The sequence below is a fragment of the Carettochelys insculpta genome, chromosome 3 (assembly GCF_033958435.1).
Source record: "Carettochelys insculpta isolate YL-2023 chromosome 3, ASM3395843v1, whole genome shotgun sequence".
In the NCBI taxonomy this organism is placed as follows: Eukaryota; Metazoa; Chordata; order Testudines; family Carettochelyidae; genus Carettochelys; species Carettochelys insculpta.
The window spans coordinates 118707921-118726469 of record NC_134139.1 but is presented as its reverse complement, the minus strand read 5'-3'; the positions used below and the strand labels follow the sequence as shown (position 1 = coordinate 118726469).

The following is an 18549-nucleotide window of genomic DNA, read 5'->3' as shown; positions in this document are numbered from 1 at the left end:
GTTAATGTTCTATGCCTTATTTCCAATCTAAACTTGTCTAGCTCCAACTTCCTGTTCTTTGGTCTTACTGTGCCAACGGCTGCTAGTTTGAAGATCCTATTATCAAATTCCTATTCTCTACATAAGTATTTATAGACTATGATTAGCCTTCTCTTTGCTGAGCTACACAGAGTAAGCTCCTATAAGGCACATTTTTTCCAATCCTATAATCATTCAGTGGCTCTTCTCCAAGCCCTCTCAAATTTATTCTGGTTTATTAAGCCAATAATAAATGCTTAATAAACAAATCTGTGTACAAGTCTAACTGGCTATGACCTTCAAAATGCATGTTACAGATTTTGTTTTTTTAACTTAAATGTTTTTCTTTGACTTAAATGTTTTTATCCTTTGGTTTCCTTCTGAAATGGCTATATCTAGCCACATGGCAACTGACTCTCTCCTGTTACCAAAAGTGACTCAGAATTATAGTTCCTATTCCCAGAGCATGGGGTTTGAAGTATGCAAGACCAGGCACCTGCTCAGAAGTGCAAATGATTCTAGGATGCATCTCACCAGCTTTCAGTATCTGAATGTGGGGCCAGATGTTATAATCCTACAAGAATTTCTGACGCTAAGCAGGGCACTACTCTCATGAGCAAAGTTGGACATGCATGAGAATTGGCAGGATAAAAGGTATACAGGGTGGCAACGGTTAAGAACCTGTCCAATGCAAAACAGTTCCACAGCAGGTGCGATCACACAGGTACCCTCTGAACTGAGGGGAAATGGGAGCTTTGAACTGTTGAGACCTCAAGACTGGCTTTTTCTCATTTCAGTCCCAGTCATAATATTTTTAAGTTACATACTGAATGTGGGTGCCATGTGTTTGGCTTTTAAAGTTGCTATGAAGAGTGACAGTTGTTCTTCAATCAAGATTTATTTAAAAATGTATCAAAGCACAGGCGCCATCTCTGTGGGTGCTCTGGGGCTGAAGCACACATTGGAAAAAATTAATGCATAAAGAGCACCCATTAGCACAAGCTCCTTCTTCCATCCTCCTCTCCCCTCTGCACCTCTCATGCACAGGCAGCCTGTCACTTACCTATTCCTCCCTCTCCCTCTCCCTCCCACCATTTTCAGAGCACTTTCTGACAGCCGATTCATGGTGTTCAAGCTCTGGGAGGGAAGGAGAGCAGGTAGGACAGGCTGCTCTTGGGAAGGAGGTGGGACAGGGGTGGAGTAGGGTTGGGAAGTGGTGGGATAGGGGATTGGGAGAAGGGATGGAGTGGGGCAGGGCCTGGAGTGGGGAGAGGAGGTCAAGCACAGAAGTCAACACCTCTGAACAAAAGAATCCCTGTTAGGGATATTACAGGTTGAATCTCTCTTGCCTGGCACTCTTGGGACCTGACTGGTGCTGAACCAGAGAATTTGCTGGATCATGGAAGGACATCATTGTCCAGCATGTTACCAACATTTTCACTGATTATTGGGCTCTTAGAAGACATTTAGGAGTAAATTACAGCTAAATAACAGCACAGAACACTGAGAGCCAGGACTGGTGCCTGTAAACAAGCTATATCGGACCACAGGAAACTTGGCCACGCCCAGAATAAGCGGGTGTCTAGCTAACTAAAATCATGGAGTATTATGGATGTTTCCAGGCAAGAGAGTTCCAGATTAGAAGGGTTCAACCTGTATTACATCCTAAGCTCATAGCAAGAAACCCTTTCACTGCTTCCAGGGCTCTTTTATGCTTCAGAAACAGGTTTTGAAGACTGGCCATTTTAATAAGACCATGTACCTTGTACAAGCATCCTGTACATTTCATTACCATAATCAATAAGTTTGTCAGTATTAGAGCTGATTAGCCAGAAGACACACAAACACAAGAACAGGGTCTTCTGGACAAGACTAGTTGACATACTACAAGCCAGATAAAAATGAAATATGAAGTATAATTATTGATTACATTTCAGCAAGTATCTGTGCTTATCATCTTTATCCATCACCAGAAACAAAACAAATAAATTCCACTTCAGTACCCAAAGGAACACTACAAAAACATAAGATTAAAGATATAACAACCCACTCTTCTATTTAAAGAGATACCAACAACTCAAAAGTTTAAGGTACTACATCTGCCAATCGCTGTGATTTTACAATTCCACTTTCCTATTTTTATTTTTTTTCCATTTTGCTGTGTGAAAAACCCATAGGAATAGAAGGGTATATTGACTAGCTAATGTTACAGTTTAAAATGTAGATTAGACAGTCTATTAAAAAGAAACTCCAATAAGTAGAATTGTTTATTTTTTCCTGTAGTTTCTTCCTAGTTACAGTAATCTGATATGTCATTTTAACAGGAGAAATAAAATTCATATAGGATGATTAACTGGGTTTCCCCTTTAATTAGTACAATATCCTTTTCTCTGCTGCAAACTCAATTTTAAAAACATACTTTCAGCCCCCAGTTTTGACCACAAAAGTTCTTTACATACAATTTCAAATAAAGTACTTTGCATTAGAAAATACTAAGTGGGGTAGCAACCATCATATAACCAAGAGTAAAATATAGTTTTTCCAGAACTTACCAGTCCACCTGTACATAGATTCTGACAGTTAATCAAGAAAGTACAATGCACTGTAGAAATCCAGAGACAGCAAACATACAGAAGACTGAGTAGCTGAGGCTTCCACAGATTGATGTTCCTCATAGCTTGAGCACAACAGTTTCATCTGGCAGTCTGCTACTTTTCTTGTTTCAATCTTATTGTTCCATGGATTTTAGAAGCCAGAGACAAAACTGCATTTTAGTGTTCTAAGGTTTAGTAAAATCCTTTTTGTGAATCCGTCCATTCTATGAATTTGGGGCTTCCTGGATCACTTGTCTTGAAATTGTGCAACGTCTATTTAATAAGTTTCTTATTAAACCACTCAGACAAAAGTGCCGACGGATGAAAGGTTGCATGACTACTTATTGCTGAAGTGAAAAGGAAACTAAGTGATGTGATCTTATCCTGGTATCACTGTTTTTAAAAATGGCTCCTGGTAACACACCTGTGCTCATTGATGCGGTAAAGAACACCTTAAAACATCTTTAACTAATAATCCACACTGGCCAGTACAATCATAGCTGAGACTATTTACAATACCTGTTTTCAAAAATGGTACATGAGGTCAATATAAACTCAAAACTCATCTGAGTTGTGAGGTTGGTTGGGTTATACTGTACATGAAATGACAATACAGTAGCTTGTCCACTGATCCCATTTACTTTTAAAATTATTGATGTTGTAATTGTCACTATTTTAAAAACATTGCTTTGATAGCAAGGGAAGCCCCCTCCCCTGCCCCCCAAACATTTTGCGATGTACTTTAAAAAAAAAACACATACAAAGGGCTGCACCAGTTTCACTTGAGCAGAAGACTGCTGCAAAAGACTGAATGGACACATTTCACTGTAAAAGTGACTTATTTTTGTCTATCTTAAATTTATTAGGAAAATATTGAAACTAAAACAAAATAAGCCACCCAAATAAATATAGGCTTATCCACACAGGGGTTTACTCAGATTTAATTAAACCACATTAATTAAACTAATGCAAGCCTGCATGAGGACAAGCCCAAAGATACAGTATGTTTCCTGAAGAGTTTACTTTTAAAAATTCTAAGGGAGATCTATAGACATTAAATTGTAGGCAACAGATGTAAATCTCAAGATGGACTTAATCATTCTTACAATATCATCTGTGTAGGCATCCAACTAACTCATAGATAACCAAGCACAATCTGTTAGTCAAGAGTTTAAATTGGTAAAATTACACATGTGACTTTGGGTCCATGACTTTGCAGAAGGCTGGTGAAACCCAGGGAGAAATCAGGGTCATAATATTTAATGTGAAAAAGAGGCAAATATCCTGAATGTGCCAAGTGAAGCCCCTTGTGGAACACAGCTTACTCCTTTCCTTTGGCAGCTCCTAACAGCTTGTCCCTGGAGCTCTTCAAGTATCTCCTCAGGCTGCTTTCAAAGTCCTCAGCACTTTCACAGTACACACACCAAGAAATGAGATACAAAGCATAAAATACTCTTTCTGGAAACTTGCAACAGAAGCCAGATGCACAAGAACCCAAACAGAGATACACGAAGTTGGCTGCTTCCAAGACAAGTGCAAGCTCCACCCACCTTACTCTTTGCAGACTGACTGCTAATCTTAGTCCCACGACACACACTTCCTGCAATGGCCGCTAGCCTGTATCTCAAATGATATCTTATCATTTTAATATAGTTTTCAATATGCCACAATGCTGAGCTACCTTTCATGAGAGTAAAGTGCTTGTATGCACCTCAGGCAAGACCACGGAAAAGGGTGGGGAGGCACAGTGTAAACATGGGTATGCTCTCTGCCCTCCCACTCACCCCACCTCTCCCATAATAACTGGCAGGGCCACAGAACTTCTCCAGCCCTAAGAGAAGCTGCAGTAGAGAAATGAGCTCCTCCGGGGCCATAGCAGAGGTCCAGAACATACCTCTCAAAGCAGTCAAATCTGAATTCCTGCACATAACCCTGACATCAAGAGTTGGTCTATAGGACTATGTCTACACTGCAGAGCTATTTCGGGATACCAAGGTATCCCAAAATAGCTACTCTGTATCTCTGAAATGCACCCATTACTTCAAAATATTTTTCAAAATAATGGGTGCACTATTTCAGCATCCCTGTACACCTCATTGCAGGGGGAGTAAGGGGTTCCTCAAAATAGCCCATTTTGAAATAAACTCAAAATAGGATACACAATTTGTGTAGCTCAAATTACATATCTTATTTTGAATTTTGGGTACAATGTCACTGTAGCCTGGGAGGTCATCTATGTCTAAGTTCATGAGAAAAATATTAAGACCATAAAATACTTGTACGTTGTTTATCTGAGGGGACTCTTACATACTAATGAATTATTATTTATTGTTTGTACTGTGGTAATACCTTGAATTCTCAGTTATGGTCCTGTGCCCCATTACGGTAGGTGCTGTTCAAACACAAAACAATGTATGACATATACACTAAGTTGTATATATGAAACAAATTTCACCTCTATGGATTGTTTGGCCCATTGTATTTTGAGGGAATAAAACTCAAAAATTATTTTAAGCAGTGACACATATTTGAGGTCTTTTTAAATGTAATCATCTATGTAAATAAATAAGAAAAATTGTGTGTATGAAAACTCACACACGTGTTCAGTGCCTAACACAAAAGGCTCTCCTCCATGACTTGGTCCTCCGGACACTATTGCAATCCAAATATAACAAATAACAACAACAACAACATCATAAAGGCTTCATTAACCTTCCAAATTGCCGCTGGAAAGAGAAAGCTTTACTAAAGGTCACATTTTATATTCCACCAGGTGGCACCATGACACACAATAAACTGGAGACAAAACTAATGTAGATTATTTTCTTCCTTGTTATTTGAGCTAATATAGTTGAGGAGGTTTGCCTATTGCCAAACAAATAATGATATTCACTTAGTACAGGGACCTTTGCATTTATCATTTAAATACTAAGAATTGCCTGCAGACAGGAATTACTTACAAGTTTTAGAGACAGGAGTTCAAGAGAGGAAACTGTCCCTTGACTAGAGTTCACAAACCCTGAAGTACTATCTACAGGTGGTTTGGATTTTGATCTGTTCGACATGGCTATCTTTTAGCCTAGACATGTGAATCCTAAGCCCACTAAAGACTGTTAATAAAACTTGACCTTTAAAATGCAATGCAGAGGGGGCCAAACTAATGACAAAACAGCAACACTTCCACTGGCTTCCCTTAAAATTTCCAGTTTGCACACAACCGTCACACTTTACCTGTTTCAGGTGTTTACTCATAAGCATCACTTGCTTAATCTTCATGACACCCCAGGAGCTAGAGAAATGCTGTCCCTGTTTTACAGAGGAAGGGTATGAAATACAGATAGATTGACACCTAATCCAGCAAAGCATTCAAGCACATGCTTAACTTTAAGCACATGAATTATCTCACTTAAATCAGTGGGATTTCTCACATGCTTAGAGTTAAGCACATGCTTAGCTGGAACACAAGTGATTTGACCCAAATCACAGGCGAATTCTATGGTAGAGTCAGTAGTAGAATCCACATCTACTGCGTTCAAGTCAAGGGCTTTACTTACATGACCATCCGTCCTTCCTTCATTTGACCCCTGAGAAGGGAGAACTCTAATCTTATATCATTCAAATCCTAATTTTAGATAGAAGTGGGGATTTTTTTAACAATTTGCACCACTGAACTGGTAAAAAACTGAACCCAAATCCTGTGCCTGAACTGCATTATCTGTCTCTGATTTAAGATTGTAAGCTCCTTGGAGCAAGGACAAAATCTTCAGAGTCTGCCTTACAGGGAAGTAACTATCCCATAGCTACAGCCCAGACATTCCAAATATTAGGGCCTAGAAATGAAAAGGAGATTCCCCATTTTTACTGAGAAGTTCCAAGGCATAGCTTTGAAAATGTAAAGCAATGCAAAGTATCACTGGACTTGAAAGCTTGTCACTATTTCCTAAAGATCAGAGGTTATTCACGTTCACGCTCTAGCAATGCTCTCTCATTAGCTTGTGACTTTCTCAAGTAAAGAAACTGACCAAGAAACTTAGGGCCCATGAAATGCCCTCTTCTGGGTCTGCCTTTTAGTTTTCAGGCTATGTCTAGATTCATGAATTCTGTCAGCAAAAGATACGCAAACTGAACAAAGCGTTCGTGTATCTCCTGCCAATGGATCGGTTGGGAGAGGCTTTCCTAACTTTTGGCCTTTCTACATGGGGCCAAATATCAGGAAAAACACCCTCTGCCAACACCTGCCTTCTTCCTCATGGAATGAGGATTACAGGAATGTTGGCAAAGGGCTCCCAAAGCATTGGACTTCTGTCGGGAGACCTCCAGGCTCCTGACAGAAGCTTGGAATCGAGACATGGCCTCAGTGATTTGCTTGGCTATGAAAAGTGTCTGGTTCAGGAACGCTTTGCACAAATAGGGAGAAAAAAACTCACCATGTCTGGCACGAGATTTATATCCATCCCCCAAGATTAGGGAGATGGTAAGAGAAAACCAGACTGTTAAAATGGATCAGATTGGAAAGACAGTCATGTGTGAGAGATACTTAGCTAAACCAATCAGGACACAGGGATTTGCTTCCACTGATCTGGAATAATAATGACTGGAGAAATGTCTCCTTAAATGATGTACAACAATGTACAGATGGAAAATTCAGTCTGGGGAGATTAACAGTGGTACAAAAAGTGAAGACTAATCTGGAAATGGAAACTGAAGGAATGGTTAAGAGATAATATATCAAGAGTATCTTACCACTAGTTGCAGGAGCAAGACAGAAGAGAAAGTATCCTCTAACTTAGTAAAAAATTCATACCTGAACATTCTAGGGCTGTGCATTGGATCTGAAAAATCTAAGGGTGTTGCAAGATTCCACTGCAGACAGAGGAAAGGTTGGTAAGCTGTGATCCATGGAGGCAGGTTTTCTTTTAAAGGATAAATTTGTTTTTTAAAAAATCCTATTAATTCACCATCCTGTGTGTGTGTGTGTGTATGTGTTTCTTGAAAGAGGAGAGGTGTGCAAAATAACTGTAAAATTATTTACTCATTTATTTATGTATGTCTGTTAATTTATAAGTAACCCCCAGAGGCACTGAGACCACTTATTCGGGAGAGGAAAGTCTGCTCTACAGCCTTGACTGAGAGCCTGCTGGCTTTTAGCTTATGAGGTAGACAACCGCATGTCTTTAGCCCATAGGATCACAGGTTCATTCCCTCCTGCCTACAATGCCATCAGTCTTACCTATAGAATGATTATAATGAATCTAGCTCTAGTCCCAGTCCTGGCAGCTTTTGGTCCTCCCATGTGCTCCATACAGGCAGAAGTGTTATAGGGCAGTCAAAGATTAAATACTCCATAAGACCAAATTGCAATGCTGGAGTTTGGACTCCTGCCAAGTCTCTAAGGTCTTTAAGAGCCTGAGACAAAGACCTCAGTGAAGTCAATGAAATGACTCCCAATGGCTTTGAATGAGGCCTCAAGAGTGGAGCTGAACGCAGAGTTTCTGCATAGCATAACCTCTAAAATGAACTGTTATTATTACTTGTATTACTGTAGTATAGAGACCAGTCATAGACCAGGATCCCACTGAACTAGGTACCATACAAATGAAGACCTAAAAAAGACCAGTCAGTCTTTCCCCCAAAGAACCTATGATGTCAAGAAGAATGTACAGTTAAGGGCTATGTCTACACTAGACAGCTTTGAGGACAAAACTGGGATTTTCAGACAAAACTCACAGACTGTCTATGCACAAAACGTGTTTTGTTGACAGAAACTGTCAACAAAAAAGCTGTGTAGGCTTTGTAGGGCCCTTTTATCTACAAAGCAGATCAAAAGATCAATTCGCTTTTATGACTAGCTGCGATCTTATGACAGAAGTTTTGTCGGAACATCTCTTCCAACAGTAACTTCTGCAGACAGATGCTTCTAGTGTAAACATAGCCTAAGAGATTAAGCTAGTTCCACACATTTTGGCCAGAAGGTACCATACTTTTTATTTTATATAGTAATTATAGTAATTACTAGATAGAAATGGTTCTATTTCTAGTAATTACTGGATAGAAATGGTTCTATTTTTTTTAAACAAAGAACAACTTTGTTTTCTAGAAAATAAATACCGTACATTTTTAATTTCATATAATGAAATAAAGAGATGTATGGAAAAATACACTGTAGTGAAAATTTTTCAGTTTTTGTTTGAAAAATTAAGAAATTCCCAGACACAAAGGTCATGAAGATGAATTGTAACTATTTAAAAATGAAAACAAAGAGAGTCAAAATTCACATTATAATACAAATATTTTAAAATGAAATATTATCCTAAACTTTAAATAAAATCCCTTATTAAACAATTTGGAAATACTCACTGGTAGAATTAAATTAGATGTTATGCCCAAACAAAGGCCGCAGCCTGTCTGCAAATTTTATCAGTATTTTGTGTCTACAGTATCTGTGTGATGTTGTTTACATTTCTTCTGCTTTCACTTTGCTGTTGTATTATATCAAAACAGCTACATATATCTGAACACAGCAAACAGCCATGATACCAAAATAAAGGAGGACATGAAAACATTACAATTGTCTGTACTTAGAAGCCTTGCTGGCAAGGATATGTCAATCAGGGATGAGATGTGTATGATTTTTCACCAACATAGGTGGACTGGCAAAACCCCCAGTAAAGATGCAGTTACACCAGACAATCTGTGCTCTTGCCAATATGGTTTATGTTGCTTTTTCTAGCAGGGGTAAACTACATGGACCAAAGTGAGGTTTTGCTGGTATATCTGTGTAACTAATAGGAGCACTTTGCTAGTATAGATATACCAGCCAAGCCTTCTAGTGCAGCAAAGCCTAAGAAAATTCATTAACTCTAGGTTAAAAATCTACAGTCAAGTATGTTAAGGAATATGAATCATGAATGCAGACCTCTGGCATTGGGAGAAAACCAATGCAGGATTGCCCATATTTGCTCAAAGGCTGATTCCTATTGGAGAAATTAAAGCCAGAGATGAGGATCTAGCTAACTACCATAACATCTTTCATTTTTATTTCAGACAAGACCTTTGAGAGAGCCTACTCAACCACTGGGACAGTGACAGTGCCTACCCCCAACCTCACACTTACACAAATACAGATATTAACTGAAAAGCCAAGAGCAGCAGCAGAGGGAAGCTTTCATCTGAAAGAGATGAAAGGGACACCATAAACAGATAACTAATGTCCAAATATATATTTCCAAACTTTAAAATCTTTTCAGACTTGAATCTTGCATTTTGGTTCTTTACTTTCTGTTCCACTCTCCTTTGACAAAGAATCTAGCACAGACTCATTCATTTTTATTTCATGCACGGACATAATGCCCTTTTGCTTTTAAAAGGCCATCTTTGTGATAGTTCTACTCACATAACAAAAAAGATTTTTCTCAAAAAAATCTAATAAACTTGTGTCCTAAAATTGACACTGACCCTTTAAACTATATTTAAGTTTGTAATTGGCAGCTGTGACATTCATGAATTACAAGAATTTGACCTTGTAATTCATGGCTGTAATATCCCTGTGCTATGGAGAAAAGTTGCTCAACAAGCTTTTTCCACATATGCAGTGATTATCAGGGATTTATGACCCATGCTTCCACTATGCATAACTGGCTTAATCTCTGAAACACTTATGAGGAATGTGGATTTAAAAAAGCAGCCAAAGGGAGCGGAATAAAAGTTGCCTCACACAACACTAATTCCTATATTGACTAGCATGAAGGAAGACGCATGGGAATCAAAGGAACAAGCAGAAAGAATAGGAAGAGCACCTCTGGACACATTTGTCACCCTCAGAAAATTGCATACTGAGTTCATAGCAGATGTTGCTAGATTTCTTTATTGCACAAGGAAAGTTGGAACTGGTGAAGGACCACATTGGCTGTGTCTGCCCTACAAAAATAACTTTGAAGTTGCTTCTTTCAAAGTACAACTTCAAAGTAACAGACTTGGAAGTTGAGCATCTACACACACCCTACTTCGAAGTTAAATTTCTGGGCACTACTCCCAGGAATGGAGTAAGGACTTTGAAGCTGGGCTCCCTTACTTCGAAGTTAACTTTGAAGTAAAGGAAAATGTGGACAAATGCTCTGCAGGCTTCTTTGAAGTAGCCCTAACTTTGAAGTTAACTTCGAAGTTAGTTCCTAGCGTAGATGCCCCCATTCAGTCCCAGGGTAAACACACTGACTTCTGTAGAATTTTACCCATTTAGATCCAGATTGAATTTGGCTTGAAATGTCTATTTTTCTGTTTATTTTTAGCAAGATATAATTCGTTATATTTAGTTAAACAAAACCTAAAAAAGTTACTAAATTTAGTTATTCCTTTAAACACTGCTCAAGTCACCACCATATGGCTGTGCATTTTTCAACGTGTAGCTTCTAAATAAAGTCTCATTCAACTTCCTTACAAAACATGAGCAAACAATCATAAAGGCAATAAACAAAATTGTGATTACAGTAGCTTGATTGTCCAAGGCAAAGAAAGGGAGGTGGGGGGACCCTACAAAATGTAATTGTTTAAAACTCCCAAAGTCATAACAAACTTTTAAAAATATTTTAGGGGTGGGTAGTTTGTTCTATTTTAAAAATAGCTTAATTCAAATATGAAAAAACCATAAAGCACATGGCTTGCCCAGTGTTCTGTGGGGCCAGCATTTCACCTGTGCAATACTGATAACATTTAAAATAATGCTAAGTTTGGCTTAAAAAAAACTTAAACCAAAACCAAAACACAGACCACAATACACTTTAAAATTACGTGGTTTTACTGGTGAACTTAAAGCACCTCTTTAAACAAACAAAAGGTACATTCTGCACAAGCACAATGGGGTTGAAGATGACAACATGACTAACTATTAAGCAACTGTGAAAAACTGTAGAACCTGTGAAAAGTGACAAATGAGCAATTGTAGCCATAATTAGATCATAAAAACTGACATTACCGGATAGGCAACAGTAATTCAAGTGATAAAGGGCATACATCCATCACCTGTATGGCTCATACTGAAGTTAAGAGATAACACCCAGATTTGGTTACCATATGAATTAGTCATGTCCCATAGATACTGCTAACATGGAATATTTAGAGCTCTTACTCTTTCAATTCAGATGATGTCTACACTGGAGATTTTAGCCATCAATGTAGCAGCACCAGTTCAAATCCACACCAGACACAACATGGTTTAAACAGTGAATTGTACCAGTCAAACAGACACTGCTGAACTAGCCAAGTCCCAGCTAGATCTCTAAAGCTGATTGTGACTTGGTGTTCCACAGGGAGGCAATGACCACAGTACTAGAATAACATACTCTCAGTAATTTGTGCTGTTGAGCAGATGAGCTACTGCATGCTAAATAAACCGCAGCTTTTTAGAAAACAGAACAGCAGGCATATAGCACTTCAAAGTCTTTTGTTAGTCCTTTAAAGTACTACGTGACTGCTGTTTCGCTTTGTTTTGTTTTGTTTTGTTGGAATACAGACCAGCATGGCTACCTCTCTGTTACTAGGCAGCTTTTTAGTTAGTCAAAAATGGGAAAACTTGTCCAGCATGCTCTTTTCCCCCCAAAATTAATCCCGTTGTCAAAAATGCATGAAACTTGACGTTGTTCACGGAGCTCTAAGTTTGTGGTGTTGTTGTTGTTTTAAGGTTGGGGTAAAGCTAATTAGAAATAATCAGCATTGCACATAATACATACTTGGATCACCACATCTCAGTCTGAACCTGTCACAAGGGGCTCAAGTCTTGTTTTCAGCCCATATGGAAAAAGGCCTTTTTCATACAGATGATTATGCATAGATCCAGAACCAATCCTGAGAATATGTGGTCACCTTGGCTTCAGCTATTGCAATGGTCTGTAGGCCTAAGTAGAGACTGATGTTAAGGAGATGGAAGTTCTTCAAAAATCTTCATGTCGTGGCTTTTTTGCCCCTCCTGCTCTATCACAGCAGGATTCACTTCACCATTTCTAAATACCAGGCCTAAAGAAAGGTTATTTTGCAGGACTTCTTTTCTAATTTTTTAATACAATGCACACCTCTGTTTCAATGCTATATTAAAATGCACAGAGAACAAACCCTCATTCTCAGCTATATCCTGTAAATCCAAGCTTCCTCTATTGAAAGCAATTTGCACTGGTGTAAAATTAGGTCAAATTGGCCCCTGAGAGAATAAAAGGAGGCTCAATTTGCAAGTTATCCTTGTGTTAAATGAAAGGATTAACATATTTCTCAATGACTAGATTTGTTCTTAAACTCTCAGTTTGGGACTGGGGTCTTTTCCACTTCATTGTTTATTACGATTTTCACCAAGTCTCAAAAAGAGCACTAGAGACGGCTGAAGAACAAGAACTCTCCTGTTATCGATGGAAGACAAGTACACTCCCAAAGATGGGATTCAAACCTATCTGTGTATATGACACAGGGGGCTCTCTTTCTGAGAACAAAAGGAGGAAACAAGCCACTTTCAGAAGGAAGAGCGTATACAATAACAGCAGAGTGACACAAACTAAGGTAAACTCTACTTGATCTGTTTACTTTCTTCTCCCTTTCAGCTCACCTCCATTAGAACACCAACATGCATACATACTTTAAAAATGACCACCACACCAGGTCATACTAGAGATTAATTAGTTGTATTACACCTGTATGAAAATGTAGCTCTCTCAATTTAAAGCATCAGATAGGCAACTGCATATATATTCATGTGGAAAAAGTGATGTTAGGTTACGTCTAACATAACAAGACCCTCTACTTCAACTCATACTTTGCCACCACTGTGCCAAAAGAACAAAGTTCCCTAAATGCTTTGAACTGATATTGGCCTGAAGTCAAGTGTTAATGGAGCAACATTTTTATTAACAGGAAGCTGTCTTTACTTTATACTTAATATGTGTGATTTTTAGGTACGTAATTCTTTTTACACTAAATCATCCACTAAAGTGCATCTAATCATAGATGAGTCTGAGGCAACAGCATTTACATATAAGTTTAAAGGTCCAAATAATCTGAAGTTGCATTGTAAGACCTGGAAAGTTATTAATGCCTGTTAATAGGGCCACAAAAATAATCCTGAGTGCTATGTTGCTAGACGTAACTATAATGGAAGGCCTCATGTATGTATTTAAAGAAAACTACAAATAGAGCTGGGTGAGTTGTTCAGAAGGAGACAAGTCATATCCACGCATCTGGAAAAAAAAAAAATCTTGAATCTTTAATGAAGCTGAAATGCCACAGGGTCAAATTCAGCACATTTTAGCCCAGGGTGGCATACCATCATAGAAAAACAATGCTTTTACTGACCTCTGTCCCTCATAAGATAGAACAGGGGTCGGCAACCAAAACAGCAAGAAGACTGTTTTGTTTTGTTTTGTTTTGTTTTGAATTGGGTAAAAATGCAATAATTCGAGAGCTGCAATGCATATGAATATAAGACTGTCCTTAACAAATAACGTGAAACCCTATTTTTTGTAACCCCGTTTTAAGAACAGTGCACACACAATGATCTGTAAGATGATACATATTTACTGATGGACGTTCACAAACTTTTACAAATTCTATTTCCTCACAACTTCCATGTGTGTTCGTACCAGTGTCTTCCTGACACTCACTCCCAAATCTTCTCTCTCCCTCTGGCGGATGTTAGATTCTGAACAATTTCATATTTGTTTTTAAAATCACTGTACAGCTGCTCTGATACTTTGATAAAGCACTCTTTCATATATTTGCCATCCGTCAATGGGTTTCGTTATTTCACGATCTTTTGAGTTGCCACAGAACTAGTCACGGTTATGCTACTTTCACCCATTTACAGAGCATATTCTTACCTTTCTCTGCTCTGCATAACAGCTCCTCATCAGCTTTTTTTTCCTGGCATCTCCAGCTAGATACTGTTCAGCAAAACTAGTGTGCATTTTTGAGAAAACGTCTCTCGAGGTTGTATTTTTTGTTGTGGGTGAATTTCTACTGAAAATGAGACATAAATGGAGTCCAGCCAAACTCAATATAAATATGAAGGATTGGGTCCATTCAGTTTGTAATTCTCTGTTTTCATCTTCAATTAACCTCTTTTTTGAAGCCACTCCAACCCCACTTTAACTATGCCAATTTTACTGCAAGTTTAATTTCAGTTTTCTTTCTTAAAATGCATGTTGCCCTTCACAGCATGAATGCCGCAAGCTTCCTTTTCCTTTTCAAAATCAATATTTTATTAGCAGCATGATCAAAATAGATACAGTATCATATCCCTCACTGCACTGCACACATTAAAGAAGGAATTATCCAACGTTTCAAGATCACATAGCATTTGCTTTTTAGATATGAGTTGTTCATTTTTGGGCTTTTAGACATTCACCATTTATTGAAAATAAGCAGGAGGCCTTTTTTTTTTTTTTTACTTTGCAGTGATAACATTGGCAGCCCCAAAGAAGTCCTTAAAGAGACGCATGGATGCATGTAGCCCTGGAGCCACAAGTGGCAGATCCCAAGATAGAAGTGTGGTCCCCTGTAGCCCACAGTGCTGAAGCTGCAGGATTCAACTCTTTCTGCAGGATTGTACCCCCCAAATCCCATCTGTTGTTGTTAAAAAGTTATGTTTTTGCCCTCTGCTTAAAAAGAAGAACTTGAAAACATAACCCATGTGCTAACCACAGTAGTGATGCACCCATGAGTTTGTAGATGGAGTCCTGAAACAATAGCTCTGCCTGGCAAAGACTGCTCTGTCCCTCTTAAGCTATGTCTACACTGGGATGCTACATTGAAATAGCTTATTTCTATGTAGCGAAATTGAAATAAGCTATTTCGACAAATAGCGTCCACACATCCTCCAGGGCTGGTGCTGTCAACGTTCAACGCCGACATTGGACAGCACTACATTGAAATAGGCGCTGCAGGGGAGCGTCTACACACCAAAGCGGCCCAAATCGAAATAAGGGTGCCAGGAACCGCTGCAGACAGGGTCACAGGGCGGACTAGCACTTCCGGGGCAACAGCTAGCCGCTCCCTTAAAGGGCCCCTCCCAGACACACTCAGCCTGCACAGCACGCAGTCTGCAGAGCCACAGGCATGCACACCCCGTGAAGCACCATGGACCCCCAGCAGCAGCAGCAGCAGCCAGAGGCCCACACACGCACCCCAGGAGGAGCAGTGGCTGCCCTGCTCAGTGCTATGCAGGAGGCAGCTGACCATCTTTTATTTGAGGAAGATGAGCTGTCCTCGGGGGATGAGGAAGCAGCCCCAGACCTTGCTGCCCTCCCAGTGCCCCCCCACCCCCGCCGCACATGCTGCCGGCTGTGGAGATACCCCACGAGCACGGACTGGTGGGAGCGGCTGGTGCTCTGCAAGTGGGACAATGACCGCTGGCTCCGGAACTTCCAGATGAGCCGACAGACATTCCTGGAGCTCTGCCAGTGGCTCACCCCTGCCTTACAGCACCAGGACACCCCCGTGCGACGTGCCCTCACTGTAGAGAAATGGGTTGGCATCGCTGTCTGGAAGCTGGCCACTCCAGACAGCTACCGATCCATAGGCAGCAGTTCGGCATGGGCAAGGCCACCGTCGCGGCTGTCCTCATGGAGGTAAGAGGACCCGGGGGGGGGATCCCTGGGGGGAGGGGGGTTCCCTCGGGGGGGAGCTTGGCGGGGGAGTCCTGGGGGGAAGGGGGGAGCCCTGGGGGGGGAGGGCCAGACACACCCTGCACACCCCTCACTGGTGCTCTCCCATGTCGCTCCCCTGCAGGTCGTCCGCGCCATCAATGCCCTGCTCCTCCACAGGTTCGTGCAGCTTGGGGACCCGGATGCTGCCATCGCGGGGTTTGCCAACCTGGGCTTCCCATATTGCTTTGGGGCTCTGGATGGGACCCATATCCCCATCCGTGCCCCGGAGCACAACGGAGGACACTTCCTTAGTAGGAAGGGATACCATTCCGTGGCCCTCCAGGCCTTGGGGGACAGCCAGGGCCGCTTCCTGGACATTTATGTTGGCTGGTCTGGCAGCACCCACGACGCCTGGGTGTTCAGAAATTCGAGCCTGTGCCGCCTACATCCCCCAGTGGGAGATCCCTGTGGGGGACACCACCATGCCCCTCTGCCTCATCGCAGACATGGCATACCCCCTCCGGCCCTGGCTCATGCACCCTTACACGGGCCATGTCACAGCCAGCCTGGAGCGGTTCAACACGCGCTTGAACCATGCGTGCCAGGTGGTCGAGCGCACTTTCGGCCGCCTCAAAGGGCGCTGGAGCTGTCTCCTCACCCGCCTGGATGCAGGCCTCACCAACATCCCCCAGGCTGTGGGCGTGTGCAGCGCACTACACAACCTGGTGGAGAGCAAGGGAGAGGCCTTCTACCAGAGCTGGGCTGTGGAGGCTGGCAGGGCCGACGTCCAGCCACCCGCTGCCCCCAGTCGCCAGGTGGACCCTGAGGGGATCCGGGTCTGGGGGGCCCTGCGGGCCCATTTTGACCAGGCTGCGGGGTGAACGCTGGCAGGGCCAGCTGCGGGTGAGCCACCCACTGCACGCCCCCCCATCCTCCACAACACTCCCTGCCCCCACGCCCACACCACAGAGAACCTAAGAGCACACCCCCCGCCTTCTGTGCAATAAATGGAATTTTTTTCAAACAAAACCATGCAACCTGTATTAATTATTAACAGAAGAAGAAGGGGGGAACTATGTACATGGGCGGGGCAGGTACAAAACAGGGGTAGAACAAAATCTATTTACAAAGATGGGGGGAATATGTCCAAAGAAGGGGGCCGGAGGGGGCCTTGGGGGGCAATGTCCTCAGCCATGCACCCTCTATTGTCCTGCGCCTGGTGTCGGGGGGCGTAACCCACGTCTCGGCCGGAGGCCCGGTCGAGGCTGCGTGGGGGCTGGGAGAACTGGCAGATAGGGCCAGGCAGAGTCCGGAGGCCCCTGGTCCCCCTCAGCGGCAGGCCCCAGGACGGCTGATGGTAGGGGGATGGCAGGCACAGCGGCGAGTGGAGTAGCGGGCGGGGCCAAGTGAACATAAGAACATAAGAATGGCCATACTGGGTCAGACCAAAGGTCCATCCAGCACAGCATCCCATCTGCCGACAGTGACCAATGCCAGGTGCCCCAGAGAAGGAGAACAGAAGACAATGATCAAGTGATTTATCTCCTGCCATCCATCTCCTGCCCTTGTACTGAAGGCTAGGGCACCATACTTTAACCCTGGCTAACAGCCATTTATGGACCTAACCTGCAAAAATTTATCGAGTTCCTTTTTAAACCCTAATAGAGTCCTGGCCTTCACAGCCTCCTCCAGCAAGGAGTTCCACAGGTTGACTGTGCGCTGTGTGAAGAAAAATTTCCTTTTATTAGTTTTGAACCTACTACCCATCAATTTCATTTGGTGTCCCCTAGTTCTTGTATTATGGGAAAAGGTAAATAATTTTTCTATATTCACTTTCTCCACACCATTCATGATTTTATATACCTCTATCATATCGCCCCTCAATCGCCTCTTTTCCAGACTGAAAAGTCCCAGTCTCTCTAGCCTCTCCCCATATAGGACCCGTTCCAAACCCCTAATCATCTTAGTCGCCCTTTTCTGAACCTTTTCTAATGCCAATATATCTTTTTTGAGGTGAGGAAACCACATCTGCACGCAGTACTCAAGATGTGGGCGTACCATAGTTTTATATAGGGGAAGTATGATATCTTTTGTCTTATTATCTATCCCTTTTTTAAGTGCCACGCGATGTCCTCGAGGGTGCGCATGAAGGCCCCCCAAGCCTCCTGGTGCCAGGCCAGCGCTCGCTCCTGGAGATGGAGCCGCCGCTCCTCCACCTGCAGGCGCCGCTCGGACACCTCCAGCTGACGCCAGAGGGTGGCGAGCCGCTGGGGGTCCGTGGACACCCAAAGATGGCTCCGCTGCTGTCAGGCTCGTCCTGG

General features: G+C 41.9%; 1 protein-coding gene across 1 annotated transcript in view; it reads right to left on the bottom strand.

Annotated features, from left to right (window-relative positions):
• The window catches only part of ROS1 (ROS proto-oncogene 1, receptor tyrosine kinase), a 97433-nt gene extending 94646 nt beyond the window's left edge, over positions 1–2787 (bottom strand). Inside the window, 1 exon segment of the mRNA XM_074989117.1 lies at positions 2571–2787. Coding sequence (XP_074845218.1) covers positions 2571–2693 — 123 coding nt within the window. The 5' untranslated portion in view covers positions 2694–2787.
• Between the last annotated feature and the right edge of the window lie 15762 nt (positions 2788–18549).